Genomic DNA, 23210 nt, shown 5'->3' on the forward strand with positions numbered 1-23210 from the left:
GGGCACAATGTATTCTGAAGTTGCAAAACCTTTGCAAAGTGACAAGCCCAAACTAACAATACTTCCAATAATACGTGAAGCCTAAATAAAAGATAAAGAAATATTTTTTACAAAGTGTATTTCCTCCTGTTTCCCCATCTTCATTTTTTTTTGGTTTCTTTAATCTGTGAAATCTTAGTAGTGGTTTTAACTTTCAATTCCATAATCACCTTAATAAGAAAAAAGCAGTATCCTCTTACACAGCATAACACAAAAAATAAAATGAAAATAAGTTTGAAAGTAGTTAATGGTATGAAACAACAAATTCAAATTGTTTAGAACAGAAAGGGAAATTCTGTTCTTATGGTGCCAAGTAATAACACCACAAATGTAAATATATAATATTCGTGGTAGATTCAAAGCAGGTTTCCATAATGAACTCTTAGAGCTACCTGTTCTCGGTCACCTGTACCTTTCTTATCTTTTTGTAGAATGAACAATAAAAAGACCTTAACCTCATGGCGGCTTCATGTCACAACTGTGACACAAATTTCTACTAATATTCCTACTAAAGACAAACATTTTATTTTCCACGCTTAAATCTGTCTTGAAATATCTACCCAGCAAGCCTCGCCTTGAATATCTTTGCCATTAGTTATCAAATAAGTTATGCCATTGTGTACACACAAACAGTACAACAGCTTGAAAACTTACTCTGTTCCTTATTTAGGACGGATAAATACTGAGTCCTCTGTTTGGTCTTTAAAATCTTTTAAAGATAAAACTGTTAGATAAAGATAAAAGTGTCTCAATAGAAACATCAACCCCAAAAGAGCAAAGGAAATAAAACCTTGGCATACAAAACAGAATTATTTCAAAGGACACAATCTGTGAGTCATGACAGTTATATAAATAAGACACTGTAACAAAGGTTCTTGTGCTAAAAAGACTTTTGTACCACAATATCATAAAAAAACTGGAAGCAGTTAATATGCATCCTAGATCAGCAAGCATGGATAGATACAGTTCTAATATTTAGTTCAAAGTAATTTTCACCCCAATTTTGTCAGCGTGTTACTGCTTATACATAGCAAAGATACTGTGAGGGTAGACTACTCAGCAGGCAACTTTCTTGAGCATCATTGACAATTAAACAAGACAGCGACATTGCTGGTACAATGCCTCCTAGAAGGATTATAGTAGGAATTAAAATCTTACTTGACTTCACAGGAATGGATGCTTAACTCTTTGTGTAAGAGTCCACTTGTCAGATGAAACACCAGGACAGAGCCATTACTTGTACCTATAAAAAGTGATTTAAAAAAGTATATATATTAGACCTGTTTTATTCTTCTCTTACACACTTTAGTGAAAATATGGGATTTACAGCTATTTCTCTTTATAATTTTTTTTCCCACACGCAACTATTTTACTTTACAATTTTAGAAAAGGTATTTTGATTTCTAGTCCTTAAATCCCAAATACTAAACCTTCCAAAGTTTCACTGCAGCCAGTGAAATCCATTTGGATCAAGACATTTTCCTGAGCCTATTTGTAGAGCCTGCAGAGAATCCTTTCATTCTTTTTGCATTTCCACAAGACTCCCCGTGGCAGAAGAAATTAATGTTTCTTTTTGTTTTGATTATTCAAGATGAGTAAATGCCTCAAGGAAGAGTATTAATTGTCATCCACCAATAATCCCAGAGGAGAATCATGAATAGATTTTACCAAATCATTAAAGCAATTCTGCTTTCTCATCCCTGAAATAACGACCTCTTGCAAATTACAAATCAATAACTTAGTAGCTATTAGCTTCAATTACATCAAAATCCTTCCGAAACACTGAAAGTTACTATTTTCTATAAGATACTGGGAAGACTTAATTGATCTTTTTTCTTTTCACTCATGTCACCTTTACTAAATGCAATAGTGGATACCTAAGGAGCCACTCAGGTACGTTAAGTCTAGAATGCTGCACACCTTTCTGTACATGCACTTTATAGCTACATATTAACTTCCTAATCTTTATATTTCACCTGTTTCAGCAGCTACAGCTTATATAAAATGAAAAGTTACATTTTAGTAGCATCACGTCATGTAATGATAGCTTGCCTAGGTTTTACAGCACAAATATTGATGATACTTTTAGGTCAGTAATGACAGAAGTATTAGGAGAACCGCACACGCACACGTATCGTTACTGGAGTGAAATGCTCTTTTTAAGCTCCTGCATAAAATTCACCTTTGCAATAGTCCCTGCCCATCCAAAAACCTAAGAAGGTTCTACAGCACAGGCAACCTTAAAAATAACAAAAATCTCTCAAGTCTGACTTGTGACAGGCACAGTCTTGACTGGGCAGCCCAGAACAATGGATATCTTAGCTATACCAAGAAGACATTTGAACAATCCAAATCTGAAGGTCTGATTTTACAACCTCCTAAAATCTCTAAATTACAGCATCTCTGTGTGTACTGTCCCAGTGCACTGACTGGAGAGAAAGACAGCAGCCTGTACGGATACTCTGTGAAATCCCTGCTGTGGTCTGAAAGAGCAGGCCAGAAAAATCAGATTTAAAAAGAGAGAACTCAGAGTTAACAAATCAAGTGCTCAGAGGTAACTATTCTCATATCTAGATGAGTTTAATTATATTTGTAGTAAGACAGAATAGATTCATTCAGGAAAAATTAAGTGGCTTAAGTGGATTTTTAGATACTTATATCAGAACAAAGGTACAGTCTCTGTTAAGTTCATTTATTTATTCTAGGAATGCAGTGCTGCCAAAGTCTGTATTTATTTATGTTTACAATTATGTGAGAGCAGCAGGTAAAATACTAAGTGTATCAACAGACCAATATCATAATAAATGAAGCAATAAATACAAACTTGCCAATATATTTCAATTGTTCAGGTAGCACCACTTAAACCCAAGGCAGGAAAAAGAGAATCTGAAGACTATCATGGACGCAAACTAATACAAGGGTTGCTATTTGTGATTAGTTACACAGTAACAAAAATAGATTCTTTTCTGTATTAGGAACTATATCTGTATTTCATCTAAAATACATTCTTTTCAGAGCAACCAATAAACTATTCAAGATGCTTACCAACAGCAAGGATGGGCTCATACTGTTTAATATTTTTTGTTGTAAGAGGTGGGCACATGCGGATGGCAAACGGAGGCAAAGGAAGTCCTGAAAGGAGCCCAGTCAGCAGAAATTTGAGGTGCACTTCTTGCAGAAAAGAACCTTTTAATTGTTCTTCTCCAGCAACTGTGCCTTGCCCTGCTTAAAATTTAAAGCTCTTGTTAGTATTCAGTTTTAATCTGAGGTGTTAGGGAAAGTTATCAGACACAAGAGTTTAAAAAACAAATACCACAAATTAACTAACTTTTATATTAGCAATGTTTATTTAAAGAGGCATTGCCTCCGGTTGAGATCTGTATGTTAAAACATTTTAGAAGACTGCACTTCACGTAATTTCTCCAATACAAGCTTTCTTTCCTAACACTAAAAAGGTAAAAAAAAAAAAAAAAAAAAGGACAAAGGAAGGAAGAGGAAGAAAAGAAAGTGCAACCATTTAATTATTCTTCCAGAATTCAGGGGTGGTTTAAATTGTGTTCATCTGTTTAAGATTACTTTTAGAAAATGAAGGTGATTTGGCCAAATTCCATTTAAAATTACTTTTTTCCTCAAAGACAACGAGCTTTTAACACTGGTCCTCAATATAAAATTCTCAAAAAGATTAATTTGATAATTTCTTTAGCAAACAGGAATTCTCTTCTTTCAGAATTACTATGGAAGTTGCACAGAAAATAATTCTAACATATGTAGTTCCCAAGGAAGCCGAGATGTAGAATGATTCAAAAATTCTAGAAACGAGTAGCAGTAACACTAGTGAAAGAAATTCTTACCAATCATGTTGTCTAATGAGAGGTCTGGAAGTTTATTCTGGAATGTTCCTACAGGAATTCCACAGAATGAGACAGGGGAATACAGAGGTGATGCACTTGAACTGCTGTAAAAGAAATGAAAACAAGTTCCTAATACAAACTGGATCACCTGTTGACTTAGGTCCTCGCTTTTGTATTTCCCCCAGGTTATTCTTTCAGTATTCCTACCATTTATTACTTGCAGAATATTTTGAAAAGATTATTCCCAACATCAACTTCACGAACAACTCAACCAGCAGATCATGCACACAAAACCATACAAAATTTAAAATAACTTTCATCCTCTTTACAGAGATATTTGTACAAACCAGACAGATGTAGCCCTTGTTCTGAAGTGTACCTAAGCATTGGACGGAAGCTTTTAAATATATTGCGTATTAATATGTAGAACTATGGTAACGAATACAGCTAAGGAACAAACATAGATATTTTGACATTTAAGAACAGATTTCCAAATTTGGGGAATGCTTTTTGTTCACCTATACAAATTTTTTATATAGGTGCCAGGTGACAAAACCCGTAACTGAAGCAAAGCCTTTCACTAAGCACATGAAACATGATTGTCTCTGCATATACAAAGCCACAACAGAAACTTTCAGTATTACCAGTGTTTACAGTCTTGTGAGATATCTATGCATCAGGTTTTTGTGTTGGTTTTTTGACATCTAAAAGGGACTAAAAGGGACTCGAACCGCCCCGCAGCCTTGGCAACCATGTCTCGCTGGGCTGAGGACAGGGCTGTGCCATAAGCAAAGACCAGAGACCACCGACTGCACCCAGTTGTGCGCAAAAATGCAGTTTAAGGCACATACAAAAAGCCCTTCCTTTTTCTTTAAAATCTCATTTTAACAGACTTCAAGTTCAAATTTTAATTAAGACCATAAATCCAGGAAAATCAAGAGCTAATGGAGGAAGACTCCTTCAAAATCCATTAAAGACTCTGTGCCAACTAGAAATACGCTTTACTTTTCAGTACAATCCAACCATATCCAGAATCCTCTAGGCTCAGTGGTTCTTATATTATTACGTTTTTTCCTGGTTATATAATCATGATAAAATTTAATGTTTCAGAAATGAACCTAAGAACCCGAGAAGTAAAACCCAGCAACACATGGATCACAAACAGCTCTTTGGATACACATCACAAAGAATCCACCTAACAATATTTTTGAGAAGAATAAAAACTTTATATCACTGATTAACAACAAAAGCATCTATGTTGAAAATCTGGTACTTCCGACATATCAAAGTGTACTACGAATTCCGTACTTCTTTTCTGGCAGTAATTTATTTTATTCAGTAGTACTTTAAAGGTTTATTGCAGCAGAATGACCTTAATACACTGAATGTTTCAAGAACTATATTGCTTTATACAGTACTTTCAGAGACTGCTCAAAACCTACAACTCTGAAGGCTTTGTATATAAAAATATTGTTCATACCACCTGCTGTGCAGCTTTATATTGCTGTGTGAAATTCACACAATCTAGCAGAAAACCTTTCCCCTCCTAAAAGCAAAAAGTAAAGTCCATTCCAGACTCATTTTGAAGTCCTTTCATGTGACTGAAAGTGCAGGATTCATTCCTGAGGAAAATGCTATAGCCTGAGGAAAGCCAAAAGAGAAGAAAATTTTCTCTCAAAATAATGTAAATATTCATTCCTATCTTGTGTTTCCTTATTCCAAGCATTTAGTATGGAATTACTCTTTTAAATGCAGTAAATACGGTTCCTTCACCTCCCCAAAGCAAGAGAACTAATCTACTTGGATGACATATTTTGTTCCTCTTCCTTTGATTCATACACACATACAGCACATGTCACACTACCATACGCACAAGGACATCACTGTTGCTTTTAGAATATCATTAAATACCACACGCCACTTGTAAATGCAACAGATGGAATTTTTGATAAGAAAAATAAATCCCATTACCTGTTACGCACATTTCTGCCAGAAACACTGGATTTTAATTCCCAAATCATTACCCTGCCATCACTGACTATGAGAGCTGCAGAATTCTCATTCACCGGGCAACACACCATGCTGAAGGGTCGAACGGTTTTTGTGACTCTGATGGCATCACACTGACTTCTTAAATCATAAACCAGCTCTTGAACTGGGTCTGGATCTGTAACATCAGTGTCCCACAGAGGAAAAATAATTATCATGGAAAACATATGACATGATCGATCAACAGAGGTAAATTTGCAGAATGGCTGAGCTCTTTGGCTGAAATCCATATCTTTCTGTGCAACAACTAGGAAAAATAATTGAAAAATATATACTGCTGATCTTGCTGTATGCAATGCAGCTTTGAAAAGTTCTTCAAAACATAACTTTGCCTTTAAAATATCTTATTCTACATAAATCTTGCAAAATCTAAAAAAATACTGTGTCATTTCTGGGCAGAAAGTGCATCTGCTCCCTGCAATCCAAAACTCATTTGGTTTATTGGTAAATCTGAAACATGTAGCTCACTAGAAATTACCAAACTGTCAAAACCAAAATAAACAAAACAAACTCTAACAAAAAAAACCCACTTATTTACATTTACAGAACAATGTTTTCCCTTCTTTTTTCTAGTCTCCACCACTATATTTAAAAGGCTATTCTTAGTAACATTTCATAGAAAAGGTTTAGTGATTTAGATTCTAATCTAAATTTAAACCCACGTCTTAGTTCTAGCATCGATTCTTCTAATGGAACAAATTATTTCCAATACCTTGTGTTTCCTGAAAAATATGTTTCTTCTCGAAGATAAAAAGAGCAAACTAATAATCTTTTATCTAAAACTTTCTTGTATATGTGACTGCTGAAGTACTTCATAATTTAAGTATTATTTAGTGATAAAAGGATCTTCAGGATATTAACATTTTGTTTTGCACTAAATTTCAGGGAAGTTAAAAACAATTTGGGGAAAATTTAGCATATATTTAAATTTAAATATAACATAAAAGAAAAAAACCCAGAAGGCCTGTAATTCACATTCCTGTATGAGGCATAATGGTTAATACTGGTATTAAAGTATTAATTAAAATGCCTCGAAGTTCATTTCTGGACATTTTGGACACAAAACTTACCTGGCTCTTCATTTGGAGTTCCAGTTATACTGCAGTTAGACCTGCGAACTCTTAAAGTTATACAACCATTTTCATGGAGACAAAATAACCCATCACGCTGAAAACAAGGAATTACCTAGGTAAAGAGATACCACATTACATTGTGTTATCGAAATGTTACCCTTTGCAAACGAACATATAATTTCTGACGTATAAGCAAGTCACTAAAAATGTTACTATTTATGCAACACTTCAATGAATTTCTTTAGCTACAGCACTTCTGACTAAAGAAGTCAATTGGTTTGAGAAATGCATTGAAAGTTTTTAACTGCCGATTTTTTTTAAACATTGATGTATTCATAGATCTTCTTTTTAGCTATCACTTTTTTATTAAGAAACAAACAAAACACTAACAAAATGACCAAAAACAAACAAACAAAGCACACACACAACACCACCACCACACTTTCTTTTTTGGTTTCAGAATTCATGATTCCAAGAGAATAAAGTTGCTTCAATAAGATGTCAGACTAGACTTAGGTGTCTAATTAAACAGAGGCAGATGCTCAGGGAACAAGTATTAAACTTGTGTGTAAGCAGCTTAACCACCAGAGAACAAAATGTCCTTTTTCCACAGCACTTTTTCCACACCAGTAACTTTTGCAACATCACAAAATGAAGCAGGTTTCCTGCAGACTTCAGAAAACTGAATTAAACAATTCTTGGATCAGGGCACATTTTTCCCCCTGGTGAGCTAATGTCTTTTCATCCTCTAGAACTCATCAAAACAGAACTATCGGTGGGGTCAAGAATGTACATAGGATCTTCATAAACTGTGACGATGATAGAAACCAATCGAATTTTCCTTACCTGTAGGAAAGGCACACCTGTTCTTTCAATTGCAATCACACCCACTGTCTGATTCACTTCCAAGTCAAGAATCAAAATTTCTCTGGGATACAATAACAGCATGTAGTTTCTTTTGGAAGGCAAATACGACAACTGAAGACAGTCGTTGAGTGTTACAGATTCAGCACTGCGAAAACATCAGATATAAACTTTCATCAAGTTCGGTATCAACAAATACTTCAAGTTCAAAATAAAATTAACAGCATAAATTTTCCCGCAGCTGCATTTTTTTGAAGTATTCCCTATTTTCATCACCGGGGAACTGTAAATTTCCTTTTAATTGCTACAGCAGTGCAAAGCATCACTGACCTTTAAAAGACACACAGTCTGTTGACTACTATCTAAATCAGATTATAGAGGATTTTCTAAAATAATATGTAATTCAAATGGAACAAGGGTGATTCTTGCACATCTCAAATACAAAGCAATTCAATTATGAACAGTGCTAGCTGCCATCACATTTACTGGTATTCATGGGAAATTACCCTTAAACATACTGCTTACTTCACTTTTGAGATTATTATGTATTATTACGTTACTTTGAAATGAACAGAACTAGCCTATCAAATATACCAGTCTTTAAACCCGAAGAAAGTAGCAAAGACCAGGAATGTTCGTCATTTTGTTGATTGTTAACACGAGACTCGCTGCAACTTAACGAGGTTCATTAGGTACATGCAATTCAATTAACTGTATTTAAGTCACATCGAAGAAAATCAGCCTCATCCTGTGTCCAGAAATCTCTGAACTGGTTTAATGTATCATCCTTTTGACGGGTTTTGTTTAGTTTTATCTTCTCATTCTACCACACACCAACCTCCCCTTACACTCATTCCTTGCTGCAGGAGAATTATTCACCTTTTCCCTGCAATCACTTGCCTGACAATCTCCTCTTTCCTCAAAATTTCCCTAAACTAATATAAACTAATATAAAACTGCTATATTTTTTTCTTCTCCTTTTCCCATTCTACTCTTTTTGGGTGTTTCGGATGGAAAAGGAGGAAGAGCAAACTCTCATACTCTTAGCGATATTCATATACAACTTAAAATACAAACAGCAGAATGCAGAAAAATTGTATTTTTGCTGATCTGCTGTCATTACAGAGCATACATGAAGCTGCAGTAGCCTATGTACTGTCTCAGTGTTTGCAAATCCGGAGTTCCGTCCAATGCAGCACAAATTAGGCATTATAGAACACAAAATTACAAGATCATGCCCTTTAACTTCACACAAAAGTCACAATTTCTTAAATGATTGCCAGAGGAAGTGTCATCAAGTCTGCTCCCCAGATTGCAATTTAAACATCTTATTTAAACAGAGTATGAACCTCATATCTGCACTGAATTTTGGTGTCAAGTGCTACCTGATAATACAGTCCGATTAGTTTGTTCTCAAATTCACCGGACGCTCAAGAATATTTTTACTACTTAAACAGGAAGTAGAAAATGAAAAAAAAAAAAAATTACACCACACGAAAGCAAGTGGTCCAGAGAATTTCCAAAGAAAAAAATCTCAAAATGCAACAACTTTAGTTTTAAAAGGTCAGAAAATAGCCAAATGTATAAATTCTAATTTTATTTATACACTATTAACTTAAAGAATGCCTCCTACTGCAGTATCACGTACAACATCAGAATGACAACTCTTCTCAGGTCTCAGTACTTCCAGAATTTCTGTTCTCTTATTACATCCCTTCTCATTCCACAATTGAATTGAATGACGTTAGCTCATTGTCTTTTTTTTTTTTTTTTCTCCCCTCGAGATGTTTCTGAATTAACACCTGCATGAGAACACTATGTCATTAACTCATGTAAAACCTGCTGGGATGATAAGGCTGTTTTTATGAACAGAATGGGATGACTGTCGGTGTTACATCCTTACCCACTCTCCTCATATAGGACACCCAACCATCTGCTCACCCCAATGAATTTTCTTTTTTAAAACTAATTATCTTATAGACTTTCATTATATCTATAAAATATACAGGTATACAAAACATTAACTGAGAATAAATATTTGCAACTTGCCTTGGTTTTTCATTGCTGATTAAGATTTTTACTTTATCAAGGGCCTTTTTGGCCCCTGTAGCAGCAGCCAACTTGTTGTGAGAAGGACTGGAATGGGGACTAGAGATGTAAACTTTCTTCCCTGAGCTGGCAGGAGCTTTGGAAGGAGAGAAGTCGGAGATGAACACTATTCCTTCACTGGTGAGCACTGCACCAAGAAAAACAACTTTCATTATAGCAAAATACAAACTGAAATTTTACTGTGGTGTTCCCTTTTAATGAAATTTTGGTGGGGAGAAAGGCTAATAACTTTATTAATACTTTACTAGGTAGAAAACTCGTAATTCTAGACAACAGGCACCTTCTACTGAAAAAGCCACAGATGATCCCTTACAATTAATTATATCCACAAAACTGAATTTTTCAAAATTAAGTCAATACTAAGAAAATAATGTCGGAATTACTGGCAGAAACCTCTTGTTTCTTCAGTATAGTTATTCTTTCTCGTCAACTATTTTTCTTTAAGCTTCACAACGCAAATAGAATGCAGGGTCACCCAGGTTGGCTATATCACCATTTTTTGTTCTCATGCAGAGCATGGCTCAAAGAATCATTAACTCACATTATTTATGTTGCAGCATAAAGGTTCAGCTAAGCTGTAAAGATGTAGCTAAGATTTTACTACATGTTTATACAAAAAAAGTTATTTTCTTAGTTTGAATGATATGGCAGATAAGATTAAAAAAAAAAAAATTGCAAAGCCTGGAAACTGCACTGTCTCATTATAGATCAGGAGTAATCAAGCTAAATTAGAGAATAAAATGGTGACTCTCTTATTTCTCTTAGTTTCTTTCTGCTAAAATGTCAATAAATCTGCACTACATCCCCCTTGACATTTGAATTACTTCTGAAACTGACGCTCACACTCCATTCTTTTAAAAAAATCCTTTCTGTCAAAAATACCATTTATTCTTGTTCTACTCATTTCACTGGATTCCCCCTCAGCATCCATCCTTTTATAGCTTTTTATGTCAGTTTAACAGGGCTCTCTATGCTTGGTTTCCTCCAGCTCCCTATCTGCTGTGTCAAAAATCTATTTTCAGATCTCTAACTTTGCTACTCGTGCCTACTTTTCCCCTCTCCTCACACAATGGCGTCTTATTTTAGAAAATTCCACAATGACCAAAGACTCTCCTGTCTTTATCTTGAGACTTCTCGGCATTAACGACGTCATTGTCTTCAACCCATTACTTTAATCTCAATTTTAACATTTTAGTTTAACATTTTTCCTGGTCACCCATATTCATGCCACACAATTTTATACATGCAAACTTACAAGCTAAGCGTGATGGATCAAAGGGGTCAAATGAAAAAGACAGAATATTTTCAGCATAACTTTTCTTCCAAAGTTTAGTGCCTGTGTCTGCATTCCACAGTACAATATAGTTGGGCGGATGAACTGCAAGCAGTAAATCTCTGGAAGCATCTTGATTCCACAACCACTGCATATCTGTCAAAAGAAAGAGGGAAGCATAAAGAATGAAATTAATTTTCAGAAAAAGTTTGTTCTATTTTAAAACTATTTTTCTTCTGTAATATGGCATCTTCTTAGTAACAAGATGTTTCTAAACAGTTCTAAAAAATCAGTTCCTTTTACAGCCTGAATTTATGTCTTTAACAAGCAGCAATACACTGGGTTACATGTGTCCACACAGGTGCACACAACCCACATCCGATCTGAACAAGTCAAATCTTTTCATCCAGTGAATTCCTACCCGAAACAACTGCCTGTTTTGTACAGAACAACTGCGGAGTCCGAATGAAAGGAACAGTACAACATCCCAATCAGTATCTGAGATGACACCATGAAACACACAGCATCCCAAATTAATATTTGAGATAGTATCAATATGGGACCTGGAAACCAATGTCTTCTCCACTTCAAATACTTTTTGACATGAGAATCTGAAGTTTAACAGTAAAATGAAATGGACTGTAACACACAATCAAGAAAACAAGTTCAGTAATTAAATGCTCCAGTCAGTCTGAAGAGTTATGGCTGCTAACCGTAACAGCTGGGCACCATTTAAACATCCCAGATAAATGGACACAGAAGACTGTGTTTTCTGTCCATAGGAACAGAGAGCCACCTCGGTCACTAAGGAGCTGTATTAGAGCCACTGACGTGCTCCATGGGGCAGGTCGAAACGACAGAATGGGTCAAGCAGGCAATGGGTGAAATGTCTCCAGTCCAGCTCCTGCTGCTCGCTGCATGACCTCACCAAACCACAGCTTCTCTACAGCATGTTTATATATATCGAGATGTCAAAAAAAAACTTCCTTCCTCAGCTATTTGTGTGTTTTACTTATTCAGCTTTTTCAGAGCTGATAAGTGCTACTCACTGGATTTCAGAGAAAAAAAAAAAATCCAGCCATGTGTGTCCTAATCAGTTACACTGTAAGTTAACAAATGGTTAATTCCTTCCCAGGAGATTGTGGAGTTTAGATCCTAAACTGTTATCCTACAAAGCTCTTGCAGTAACACCCAGAGAACCAGCAGCTCACCCTGGTGCTCCATCTCTGTATTTGCACCATTTTCTACAGGCTTGTAAAAAACAGCCAGAGGCCTCAGGAACAGATGGAAATGAAAATGATGAAATGGAAATGAAAAGAAACTGCTTTTGTTAGAGTCTATTGCTGAATCAAATCAGGGACTGAGGATGGAACGGGATTTTAATTGTTGCTTATCAACTTTTTTTCTTGCCCAGCAGACCAGAAAAACTTCATTGGGTCTGAAAACCTCGAGAAATCTTCAAATGGCATGGTCAAAACCCCACCAAACATGCAGTGAATCAGTGTCAGGAGTAAATAAAATCCTATTTATAACATACACACAAAAAAGGAAATGAAACTAATAAAATTAACTGCAGACAACAGAACAAATTTTCAGTGTCCCACTGTCAGACTTACCGTATTGTATCTATTTTTGCAGGCTTTGTAAAAAATAATAATAAAACCCAAACAACCCAGAATCATACATGGTCTTTCATATAATAGAATTCAAAATAAGAAACAGGTATAACACAGGCCTCATCACAAGTTTTTTAAAATAGTACAAATAAACTATAAATTATTCTTAGACACTCATTATCGCAGTTTCTCGGGGCAGGGTTAGGGAGGAGTGATCTAAATTTTACTTCAGAAATAATTTGTAGACACGTTGCTAGAGTGGACAGCAGCAGCAATTAACAGAAGTCCAGAACACGCAGCAGCGGATGTAGATGCTGCTGTACTTGCAGCGTCAACCCCTCCAGCTGATTCTGAAAGACCAGTCGGATGCTGGACGCAGCCCCCTGGCCCCATCAGCCCTGGAGGCAGAGCAGCCCCTGGTCAGCTCTGTCAGGAGAGGTTCCACCAGACAGAAAAGTGCCTACCACAAGTAATTAGAACCCAAAAAACCAAGTTTCACAACCGTAGGAGATACTACTATCAACCACAAACTGCACCAATTGAAGCAATAGTAAAAATGATATTGAGTGTATGATGCGACAAGGACAAGACTTGATCTTTTGATTCCCTGTTCCGAGTTGGAAGCACTATCTTAACTTTTTCATTGATGAAGTACAAGATGCTAACTAACGAAAGGGAGCATTTGATAGATGACACCTTACTAATTGACGAGCATATAAAGAAGCAAGGAAAAAGACATTTAATTATTCCTTTCCAACCTATTCTCTTAATTGTGTTATACCTGGCCAGTGGCTAGGTTTTCCATTCTCTATCCTTCATCAGACCAATTAGGACAGCACTTAGCCCTGTGCCTGGCTTCTAGACATTTCTGCCTCTAGCACAAGCAAACATAAATCTTCTATAGCTTACAACACCATAAATGCACAGCTCATTTCTCCAGGCTTGCTTGTTTGTTTGTTTGGGTTTTTTGGTGGGGTGTTGGTTGGTTGGTTTTTGCTTTTGTTTTTTTGTTTGGTTGGTTTGTTTCAGGGGCTTTTGTTTGGTTTTGTATGTTTGTTTGGGTTTTGGTTTGTTGGTTGGTTTTCTGTTGTCGTTTGTTTTGCCTGTTTTTATTTCCCCCAGAGGTATGTGAAATGCGTGAATGAGAACAAGATTTTTTTTTTTTTCTTTTTCTGGTAATGGGATAAAGAATCTTCAAACATTCAGCTGCCCAGAACTGTTTGGGTAGTTTGGGGGGTATTTTTCAGACCTTCCCAGCTGCACTGGGCCACCACTCACAGAACAAAATCAAAAGCAGCAGATACCACCACTAAACTATCTTCTCAAATGAAAGCTAAAAGCAGTTAGTTACGCCATCTCAAAATCTCCTCTTTCTCTTGACTGCTAGTGTTAATCCTTGCCATTTACGTCTACTTAATTACACTAGAAACCTAGATCAAATGTGTCATACGCAGTTTCAAGACTTCATATTACTAACTCCAACTATATGCAAAACCTACTTAATTTACAGCTGTCTTTTACGCTAAAATTTGCACAGGCACTTTTCACATCTTAATGGAAGTACTACACCACTACTCAAGCCTTACCACTCAAGTGTAAGGCAAACTGCACTACTCCACCAATTCAAAAGAAGGAGGATGTACTTGACACTGTAAATATTACTATTTTGATAATCACATCAATAAAAATAGATTGTAACTTTTTGGCAGAAGATTTGGAAAATACTACCATAATGAATTAAATCTCACCGGATCCTCTGGGAGACAGCAAGTCATACTTACACAGAAAATGAGTAGATAAACATAGAGAAGGCTACTAAAATTCAACAGTGGAACTGAGTAGAGTTTGCAAAACCTAGATGATGGATTTGTAATGATGCTCCATATAGTATGCATATGGATGCATAGTTCCATGCACTATCATTACCTTGAATTGGTTTTGCATGTTCTTGTATTTCACAACGAGCTGTTCCTGTTGCCACATCCCACACAATTATTTTTCCAGTAACATCAGCAGAAGCTAAACGCAAAGAATACGGAGAGCCAATATTGTGATGGTAATTTTCTTTGGCCCATTTAACCTGAAGATACAGAAGAAAAGCGGTCAGAGGAGGCAAACATAGGACACCATACTTCACATTTTTCAGAAGATAAACAAATAATAACTAACTCAACAAAAAAAGCATATTAATAGTTAATATTAATGGGATCTGTGTAACCATACCTTTAACCTACCATCAGTTGTGCAAATTTAAGGTGTGTTGCAACTGTGCTGCATAATTGTATGGCTGATATTTTCAAATTACATGAATCAACAATCCTTGTTGCTAAAAGTAACTATAACAAACTATAAATATATGTTATATATATAAAACTTTAACTCAAATATTTAGAAGAAACTAAATGACAATGTTTAGGCTTCTGTAGGCATCTACAAACCTATAATCACTGATTTCCAAACAAATGAAAGTTGAAAATTTACCATCCAACTTTCATATACATCCTAAATCGTGCCATTTTCCTAATCTGTCAAATATATTGTGGTATTGGGAAGGAAGGTTAGTCTTTCATCTATGTGTTGTCTCATATCGAGCTATTCCTGGCATTCGTTATCTTTTTCATCCTTTTCAGCATGTTGCCACCACTGATTTCCACACTTTCTGGTTTGGGATTTCAAGCTGCAGAGTCTTGTAAATCAGCAATACTTAAGAATAATTCTGTGTCTTGAAAGTTGAAACATTCTGCCTACCTGTCTCCAAAGATTATAAAGAGATAATACCGACTCCTTATCTATTCAATATGGACTTGTTTTGCTATCTGCTTTACAGGTAAACTTCTTCTCCTAAGAGATTGAAGACACTAACATAATAAAGAAACCCCAATGCTAAGCTAATGGGAATTTACCCACTACAAAAATGATGCCGTAGCTGTGTCCTGTCCCGCAATCTGGCAGAGAAGGGGTGAGGCCAAAGACACTTTTTGCAGATATCAAAAGTGAGACATTAAAAAAATGGAAATACAATTAACATTAGGCACTACTAACTCTGCAACACCAACTAATTTATAGCAGCATTCAGACAACTGCGGCCACTTTTGCGCTACCCCTCTCAGAGGCGTGACCAGATGCATCTCGAAAGCCCAGCTGAATAAATTAAACAAACATTATATGCACAGCAAGCAATCTTCTAAGAGCTCTAGCTATAAAGCCAAAGTGTATTTCTAACTGAATAACAAAGAATTCTTGGGAGACTCTCCTCTACCTGCAAATTTCAGTGTTGCAATTCCTGCTTCCCTGCTGCTCATAAAAAATTACCCATTAAAATACCTGCAGGTAGCTATGTCGCTATTAAAAAAAAGTAATTATAGAAATCTGCAAAGCTGTTTCTTCCTCAGTTAAATATGTATTGCTTTGAAGCAAATTCCAAGTCTGGAAAGCATCATTTCCCAAGGGAGGAGCCGTCACCGAGTTATGAGCAACAGAAAGGCGACCTTTACACCATCGCTCTCAACCAGGGCTCCTGAGGCTCTCCAACACTCTAAGCCCTCTTTTCTCATTGTAGTCACACTGCTCCAACAAAGTCCCTACACACAAACTCATTCTCTTCTAAAATAAATTATTTTCTTACTGTATTGGTCGCTGCCTCTCTACCCTGACTTCAAAATACAGCAGCATTGGTCAGAAACAGGAACAAGAAGTGAAGTTTGTGGGGTTTTTTGTTTGGTTGGTTTGTTTTTTAATTTTCACAACCTATCTCACCTGATTAAAAGAACTTTATTATCACTGTTTATTAACATACCAGAACAGTCACAAATCTAACTTCAATCCTCTCATTCAAAGAATTGTTCCTGGAACTAGATTTTCTTTCATAAAAGTACTCTTTCTATTACTCTTTGTAGAGGCACAAAAAAAAAAAAATCAGATATGATCCACTCCATGCAAAGTTGTCAGACTCCCGCAAACACCATATGAACATACGTACAGCTCATATGGATCAATTTTCCATGAAACCACTACCTACTCCAGACACAGCTATGACAGCCAAAGGCCAGGAAGTAAAGGAAAATCATTAAGCAGACTGCAGAAGGATTATGAAACAATCGCTTTTCTCTTTGCTTTTTTATTACAGATAGTGGTGTGTTTGTAAATTTTTCAAATCTGAAGCATGGGTTTTGGAGAAGATCCTCCGTAGATTGAGTTTGCTGGTGTGAACGCCTACTACAAAGAGTTTAAGTCAGACAAACACAGCAGACTTCTTGTAGATCCCCTCCAGCTTATTTACACTCTTAGCATTTACAAACAACAACAAAAAAAGAGGTTGGTGAGGAACTGAAGAAAATTTCTTACAAATGCACATAAAGGTATGTGCAATGATCATGGCCTCATAATAATTTATCATATATTGTCTACTCCTTAAAGTAGAACAGAATTTCTCTTCATTCTTCCTCCTCATCAATTAGTCATTTTCTACAATCTATCTCTGTTAATAAAGCATCAGGCAGTCATTTAAAAAAATTATCTTATAAATTATGTAAAAACTATTTGGACTTCAGCACGTAGTTTCCTATCGAAACATTACTTCCCCAAGCTATTGAATGTAACTGAAGCACCTTAAAATGCTATCATTACATGGTCAAAAACTAATTTTGCTAAAACTTGTTATCTAAGCTAAGTGGAAATTTTAAAGCAGAGTCATCGTTATAGCTGCTACCTCCATATTCCTTAATTTTTTTATTTTTTACACAATTATAGATACTGGAATTGATTTGTTCAGGGTGGTCTGAACACAACCAAGGCCTGAAGACAACCCATGGAAGTTGCCAAAAAGCAAGCAAAGGTATTGATTCACAGAGCGGCATTTACTCTGTGGTTGCTGTTGTGTACGTACCTTTGCTCTGAGATAACAGAAATAACTTTTCATTACTCAGAGTCAGGTAAATTGCCTCACGCTTGTCACCAGAGATTATTCACAAGCTCTAAACTGACAGAAACGTCTGGGCAACACTGAAAATGCCCAAAATTCAGTGACAGATTTGGGCACATACACTAACATGCTGGAAAAAATCGGGTTTTGGTTCTTTGTGACATTTTAGCATTTTTTTAAACATTTCACAGCACGCGAGTCTCAAAAAATGACATAAAGTATCTATTCCGAAACGAAATCCTCCTACCTTCCTCTTTGCCAGTTTCAAAATTGTCTCTAATCAAATAAAACTAATTCCTAAACCTTAGAGTCATTTTTAAAAGCTGCGATGATATTACTTGTATCGCTCTTGGCCAAGAAATTGTATGGATCTGTATCAGTTTTGCCCTACCCAATATTTTTACCAAGGAACCGAACAGTTTCTTTATTATTATAAAAAAGCACAGTTACTTGGACTCTGTAGCACAGAAATGCATTATGCTATACGAAGATACAGAACCAGCACCACCTGTGGTGAATATACTATAATATATAATATATGACCTTTAATGTCTACAAAACCACTCACCAAAAAACTGAAGCTCTTTAGTGTGCAGAAAGACATCATCAGAACACTATGGCTCAGAAATCAGTAAATTATCAAACCCAAAGACAAAATAATGGTGTTTGATTTTAAAATACTGGAGCAGCGATATCTGACATAGTATTAGTGTACTGATATCTTTACGGTCTATTTAAAGAAAATTACACACGGGAAAAAATAGTGTGCAATTTCCAGAAGGCACATTCAAACTTTTGCCTTTCCTATAAAAAACACCAAAATCACTCTATCTACAAATCTATTTTTCTTCATAAATCACTGGCTGCCTTCTAATATAGCATTTGGGCCAAGGATTATCAAATATTACATCTGCCAGTCAAACATTCCTTGAAACCCTGACTGAATCTCTCGTTCTCCACACTCAAAGAAATTATGTCAAAGAAATACATCTTGTTCCACACTTGACCCAAAGTCAAACTCTCTGCAATTTCAAGTCAATGACCTTCAAAGGAAAGTACAGGTACGTTATACTTAAGCTTAAATTTTAGCCATTTTTTACCACTAAAATAAAAGTTTGATTTTGTCTGCTATTGCTCCTTTTCTATAGGTAAGAACAGAAGTAAAAACTTAAAAGTAACTTCCTAGTCAAGTGGTGCACTGGTTACCACCACAACGGGGAAGATCAGCAAGGGCATCAGCAAAAAGATTCATTTGATATTTTGTAATGTTCCTTTGAAATTATGTCATGTCAAGAGCTTTCTCAGAAACATTTTTGTGTGTTCTATAACACTACCAAATGTTTCTATATATCTAAAGGCATAACTATCAACCACAGCTCAAATTTCAGCACGTATAGTTTGACTTAACTGTAAAAGAGATCATGTAAGTTTTGGGTATTTTACAACAGATTTTATGTGAAAATCAAGTGCAATATAATTTCAAGTATTTACAGTGATTTAGAAAAATAATATATACACCAGAATTGAGTAATATACCTTAAAACGCATACAACTCACCTTGACAACACTAGCTTTGTGTCTTTCCAAAACCTGTAAAGTCTGAGCAGTATTGGCATCAACTATCAGTACAAGAGAATGACATCCATATGCAATCAAACCTTGCCAGCCCCTAGAAAAGCATATATCTTCATCAAAAAAAACCACTTTACATCAAGAATTTGGCTTTTTTTTGTAAGCTGAATGCATGCTACAAGACACAAACATCAAACAGCAAAAATAATTTAATAACATAAAACGCAAAAGCATTATAAGGTGCCATTGCTGTATTGTCTGCTGAACCACCTGCTGATGAAACCCTAAGCCACCACAAAGCACCTCTGTGTCCATCTATAAAAATCCTCGTCTCTACATTTAAGACATCACATAGGAATTTACGAAGAACATTCCCAAATTTTATACATAAGCATGGAAGTAAGCAATATATTTGCAGTTATATCATTGAGCTTGTTTGGTTGGTTGGTTTGGTTTGTTTTAGACAAAAAAGGAGCACGTGAACAATGATCACAGTAATAGCGAAAATCTGCTGAGGCCTGTCTGACTTCAGGAGAGGTTAACGTGGCCACCGATGACAAATATAAAGCTACGGTGAACACCAAGCAAGCGTGAATAGTCAAAGGAGAAAAAGTTCCAAATTAAGAAATTCACAGCACTTCAGTGTTCATTGCTTTGAAGCTGACAAACGTAAACACCATGGTTTTACAACATGACTTGGTTCAGTTCATTCATTTTCTCTCCCCGAAGGTACAGAGCAAGGAATACCAAATCCAACAAATGTACTGGCTTTGTCCAGCAAGTCTCAAAAATAACAGAAGCCAGAAGAAGCTGCTCTGGTTGCACCACCAAGACCTCTGCACAGACATCAAACCTCACTGCCAGCAGGGCCCGGCCCATGCTCATCTCTGGCCATGGCTCTGTTCTTGCTGGAGAGCAGCAACCACAGCCGGTCCCTGCTGTCGGGACATTTAAAACCCGCCTGGACACGACCCTGTGTGATCTGCTCTGGTGACCCTGCGTTAGCAGGTGGGTTGGACTGGATGATCTCCAGAGGTCCCTTCCAACCCCAACCAGTCTGGGATTCTATGAAGAAAGGGGAGAGGACAAGGGCTCCAACAGCCTGCATGCTGCCCAGCAGAGGAGGGTTTGCCTCGGACACACCATCACAGCGCGTCCACGTCCAGGAACAGGGGAGCAGGAGGGGCAGGTGCTGAGCTCTTCTCTTTAGTGACCAACGACAGAACCCAAGGGAATGGCAGGAAGATGCACCGGGGAGGGTCAGCTGGACATGAGGAAAAGGTTCTTCACCCAGAGGGTGCTGGACACTGGAACAGGCTCCCAGGGAGGTGTCCCGGCCCCAACCGGACAGTGTTCAAGAAGAGACTGGACAACGTCCCCAGACACACGGTGTGACCTGTGGGGTGTCCTGTGCAGGGACAGGAGTTGGACTCCGTGATCCTGGTGGGTCCCTTCAACTCAGGCCATTCTGTGATTCCATGAACAACACAGGACCCCAGCGCTGGCGGTGGCCAGGCCGGCAGGACGCGGTTCCCCGGGCGAGGGCACAGCCCCCGCTCCGCTGCCATCGCTCCCACCGCTCCGCTGCGCTCCCCCCGGAGCGGGAGGAGCCTGACCCGGGGAGAGAAGCCTCAGCCCGCGGCTGAGGCGAAGGAGCCGCGGGGCGGCCCGGGGGACGCCGCGGGGAGAGCCCCGGGACCCCTCAGCCGCCCCCTTCCCTCCCGAACCCGGCAGCCGCCCCCGCTGTCCCGCCGCCCGGCCCCTCACCAGTCCGCCGCCCCCTTGTTCGGCGCGCTCAGGGCGCCCGTCAGGGTCCGCGCCGGCAGCTTGATGTTCACGGTGAACCGCTGCATGGCGAGGCCGCGGAGCGCCGGGCCCGGCGGGGCGACCCGAGCAGCCGCTGTCCGACCGCGTCCCGGCTCTACCCAGCACCGCCGCGCAGGAAACGCCACCTCGGCGGTGCCGCCGGTCCGTCCCGCCGGGCTCCGCCGGGGCCCCGCGGCTCGGGAACGGCAGTTCCGGGGATGGCCGCGCCCGCCGCCACCCGAGGGCCTGCGCTGGGCCGGGGCGGCCGCCCTGCCCCGGGCCGAGGGTGTCGGCGCTGCGGGTGCCCGCTCCCAGCACCTCAGGCACCGGGTGTCTGGTGTCCAGCCGGGCCCACGGTCCCTCCGCCAACCCCAGAACAGACACCCGGGCCTGGGGACACGGGTTGTGCCTCGCTGGCTTCGAATCACACAGCCTGGAAGGGAAACGCGCCCTGGGGATGCCAGAGTCCCCCCTGCCTGGGTGCTCAGCCCCAGGGAAACGTGTCTGTCACCGGTGACTGCGGCACCTGACAGCACACAAAGGGCTCCCTGGCCGATCTCCAGGTGTGTGGATCAGAGAATCAGAGAATCAAAGAATCATAGAACCATTTCGGTCGAAAGAGACCCTCAGGATCATCGAGTCCAACCATAACCTGACTCCAGCACTAACCCATGTCCCTAAGAACCTCGTCTAAAGGTCTTTTAAACCCCTCCAGGGATGGCGACTCCACCACTGCGCTGGGCAGCCTGTGCCAACACCTGACAACCCTTTCCGGGAAGAATATTTTTCCTAATATCCAATCTAAACCTCCCCTGGCACAACTTGAGGCTGCAGGACCCACTGCCAAATCCTGCAGATTCCTTTCGCCGCAGTCATTTCTACTCCAAAGTTACCTCATAAATGGCAAAATGCAACAGCGACAGCCCTCTTGCCGTAACCGCAATGCTGCTGCTCCATCATGAAGCACTTGCCTTGCACCACAAGGCACCAAGTCCTACCTAACAAAACCTATCCTCCCTCCTGTCCCCAAGCTGTTTGTCACTCGAGCTTGGCCAAGCCACCCAGGCTGACACGCACTGAGCTTTGGCACTGGATCACACCAGGCTGCAGAGCTTTGAAACACCCAGAGCTTTTTTCTGTGCCACAGCATCAATAAGATGGCCAAAATCATCTCGCTCCAGGCACGCTTCTTGACATACATGCACCATTCGGGGGTTTGTTTCCCTTCAAAATAGACGGCTAGTAATTATTTGTTAATTTTTGTAGTGAAAAAGATGTCACTAGATGGCCAAAGTTGGCAAGATCGTAATGTCAACCACATGTTTTTGCAATGCCACAACTGTCACTTCATCGCAGAAGATGCAATAATACTGTTCCTCTTTTTTTTTTTTTTTTTTTTTGTTTTTCTTTCTCTTTTAGTCACAATTGAATTTGTGCAAGTGGGAACTAAAGAAACAAGCTGCAGTTGATATCTTTTCCAACTCTCTTCTGAAGGAATCTGCTTGTGAAACAGCACAATGCTCTAGACCATTTTCAGGTCACTTTAATATTGGAACTTATTTCTCAAAACCTCCTTCTTCCAAAATATCTCTCTTTACCCTTAAAAGCTAAAAAATCAATTTTTTCAATAAGTGGAGGAATTTTTTTGTTTGTTTTTATTTGCAGCCTTTTGAAGACAACATGATCTACAGCTCTAGAGATCAATTTTGCAGGAGCCTGAGCAGCCACTAACCTCATTAATTTTAGTTATTTTTTGCTAATTCTGGTTTGTTTGTTTGAGGTTTTTTTGTCTTTCTCTATGTCCTTGGGCATCCTGCTGCTAGTCATTTTTTTGGAGAGTTTTTGTTGTTTGCTTGGTTTGTTAGAATTGGGGTTTGTGAGAAGAGTGCTTTGGAACTTTTTTTTGCAAAACAGTGACAGAGGCTCTTCTTGACAATTTTCCATCCATTTTCTTGACATCAGAAAACCAAGTGATAAATGAAATACTTAAAAGAAATAGACACTTCAAGGTACTTGAAGATAAGAACACAGGTACCA

At 38.5% G+C, this 23210-nt stretch overlaps 1 protein-coding gene across 6 annotated transcripts in view; it reads right to left on the reverse strand.

Annotated features, from left to right (window-relative positions):
* The window catches only part of WDR11 (WD repeat domain 11), a 43796-nt gene extending 22507 nt beyond the window's left edge, over positions 1 to 21289 (reverse strand). The window contains exons 1-11 of one of the 6 annotated variants that reach the window (XM_065638758.1): positions 21135 to 21289; positions 19353 to 19464; positions 14801 to 14954; positions 11241 to 11414; positions 9926 to 10061; positions 7859 to 8024; positions 7010 to 7124; positions 5862 to 6057; positions 3891 to 3994; positions 3085 to 3264; positions 1198 to 1282 (exon numbers count right to left, since the gene is read on the reverse strand). In XM_065638758.1, coding sequence (XP_065494830.1) covers positions 1198 to 1282; positions 3085 to 3264; positions 3891 to 3994; positions 5862 to 6057; positions 7010 to 7124; positions 7859 to 8024; positions 9926 to 10061; positions 11241 to 11414; positions 14801 to 14954; positions 19353 to 19464; positions 21135 to 21220 — 1508 coding nt within the window. In that variant the 5' untranslated portion in view covers positions 21221 to 21289. Of the gene's footprint in view, positions 1 to 1197; positions 1283 to 3084; positions 3265 to 3890; positions 3995 to 5861; positions 6058 to 7009; positions 7125 to 7858; positions 8025 to 9925; positions 10113 to 11240; positions 11415 to 14800; positions 14955 to 19352; positions 19465 to 21134 lie in introns of all 6 variants that reach the window. The other 5 variants (XM_065638757.1, XM_065638756.1, XM_065638754.1 and 2 more) reach the window with 5 other exon arrangements.
* Positions 21290 to 23210: the final 1921 nt, after the last annotated feature.

The sequence above is a fragment of the Caloenas nicobarica genome, chromosome 7 (genome assembly GCF_036013445.1).
Source record: "Caloenas nicobarica isolate bCalNic1 chromosome 7, bCalNic1.hap1, whole genome shotgun sequence".
NCBI lineage: Eukaryota > Metazoa > Chordata > Aves > Columbiformes > Columbidae > Caloenas > Caloenas nicobarica.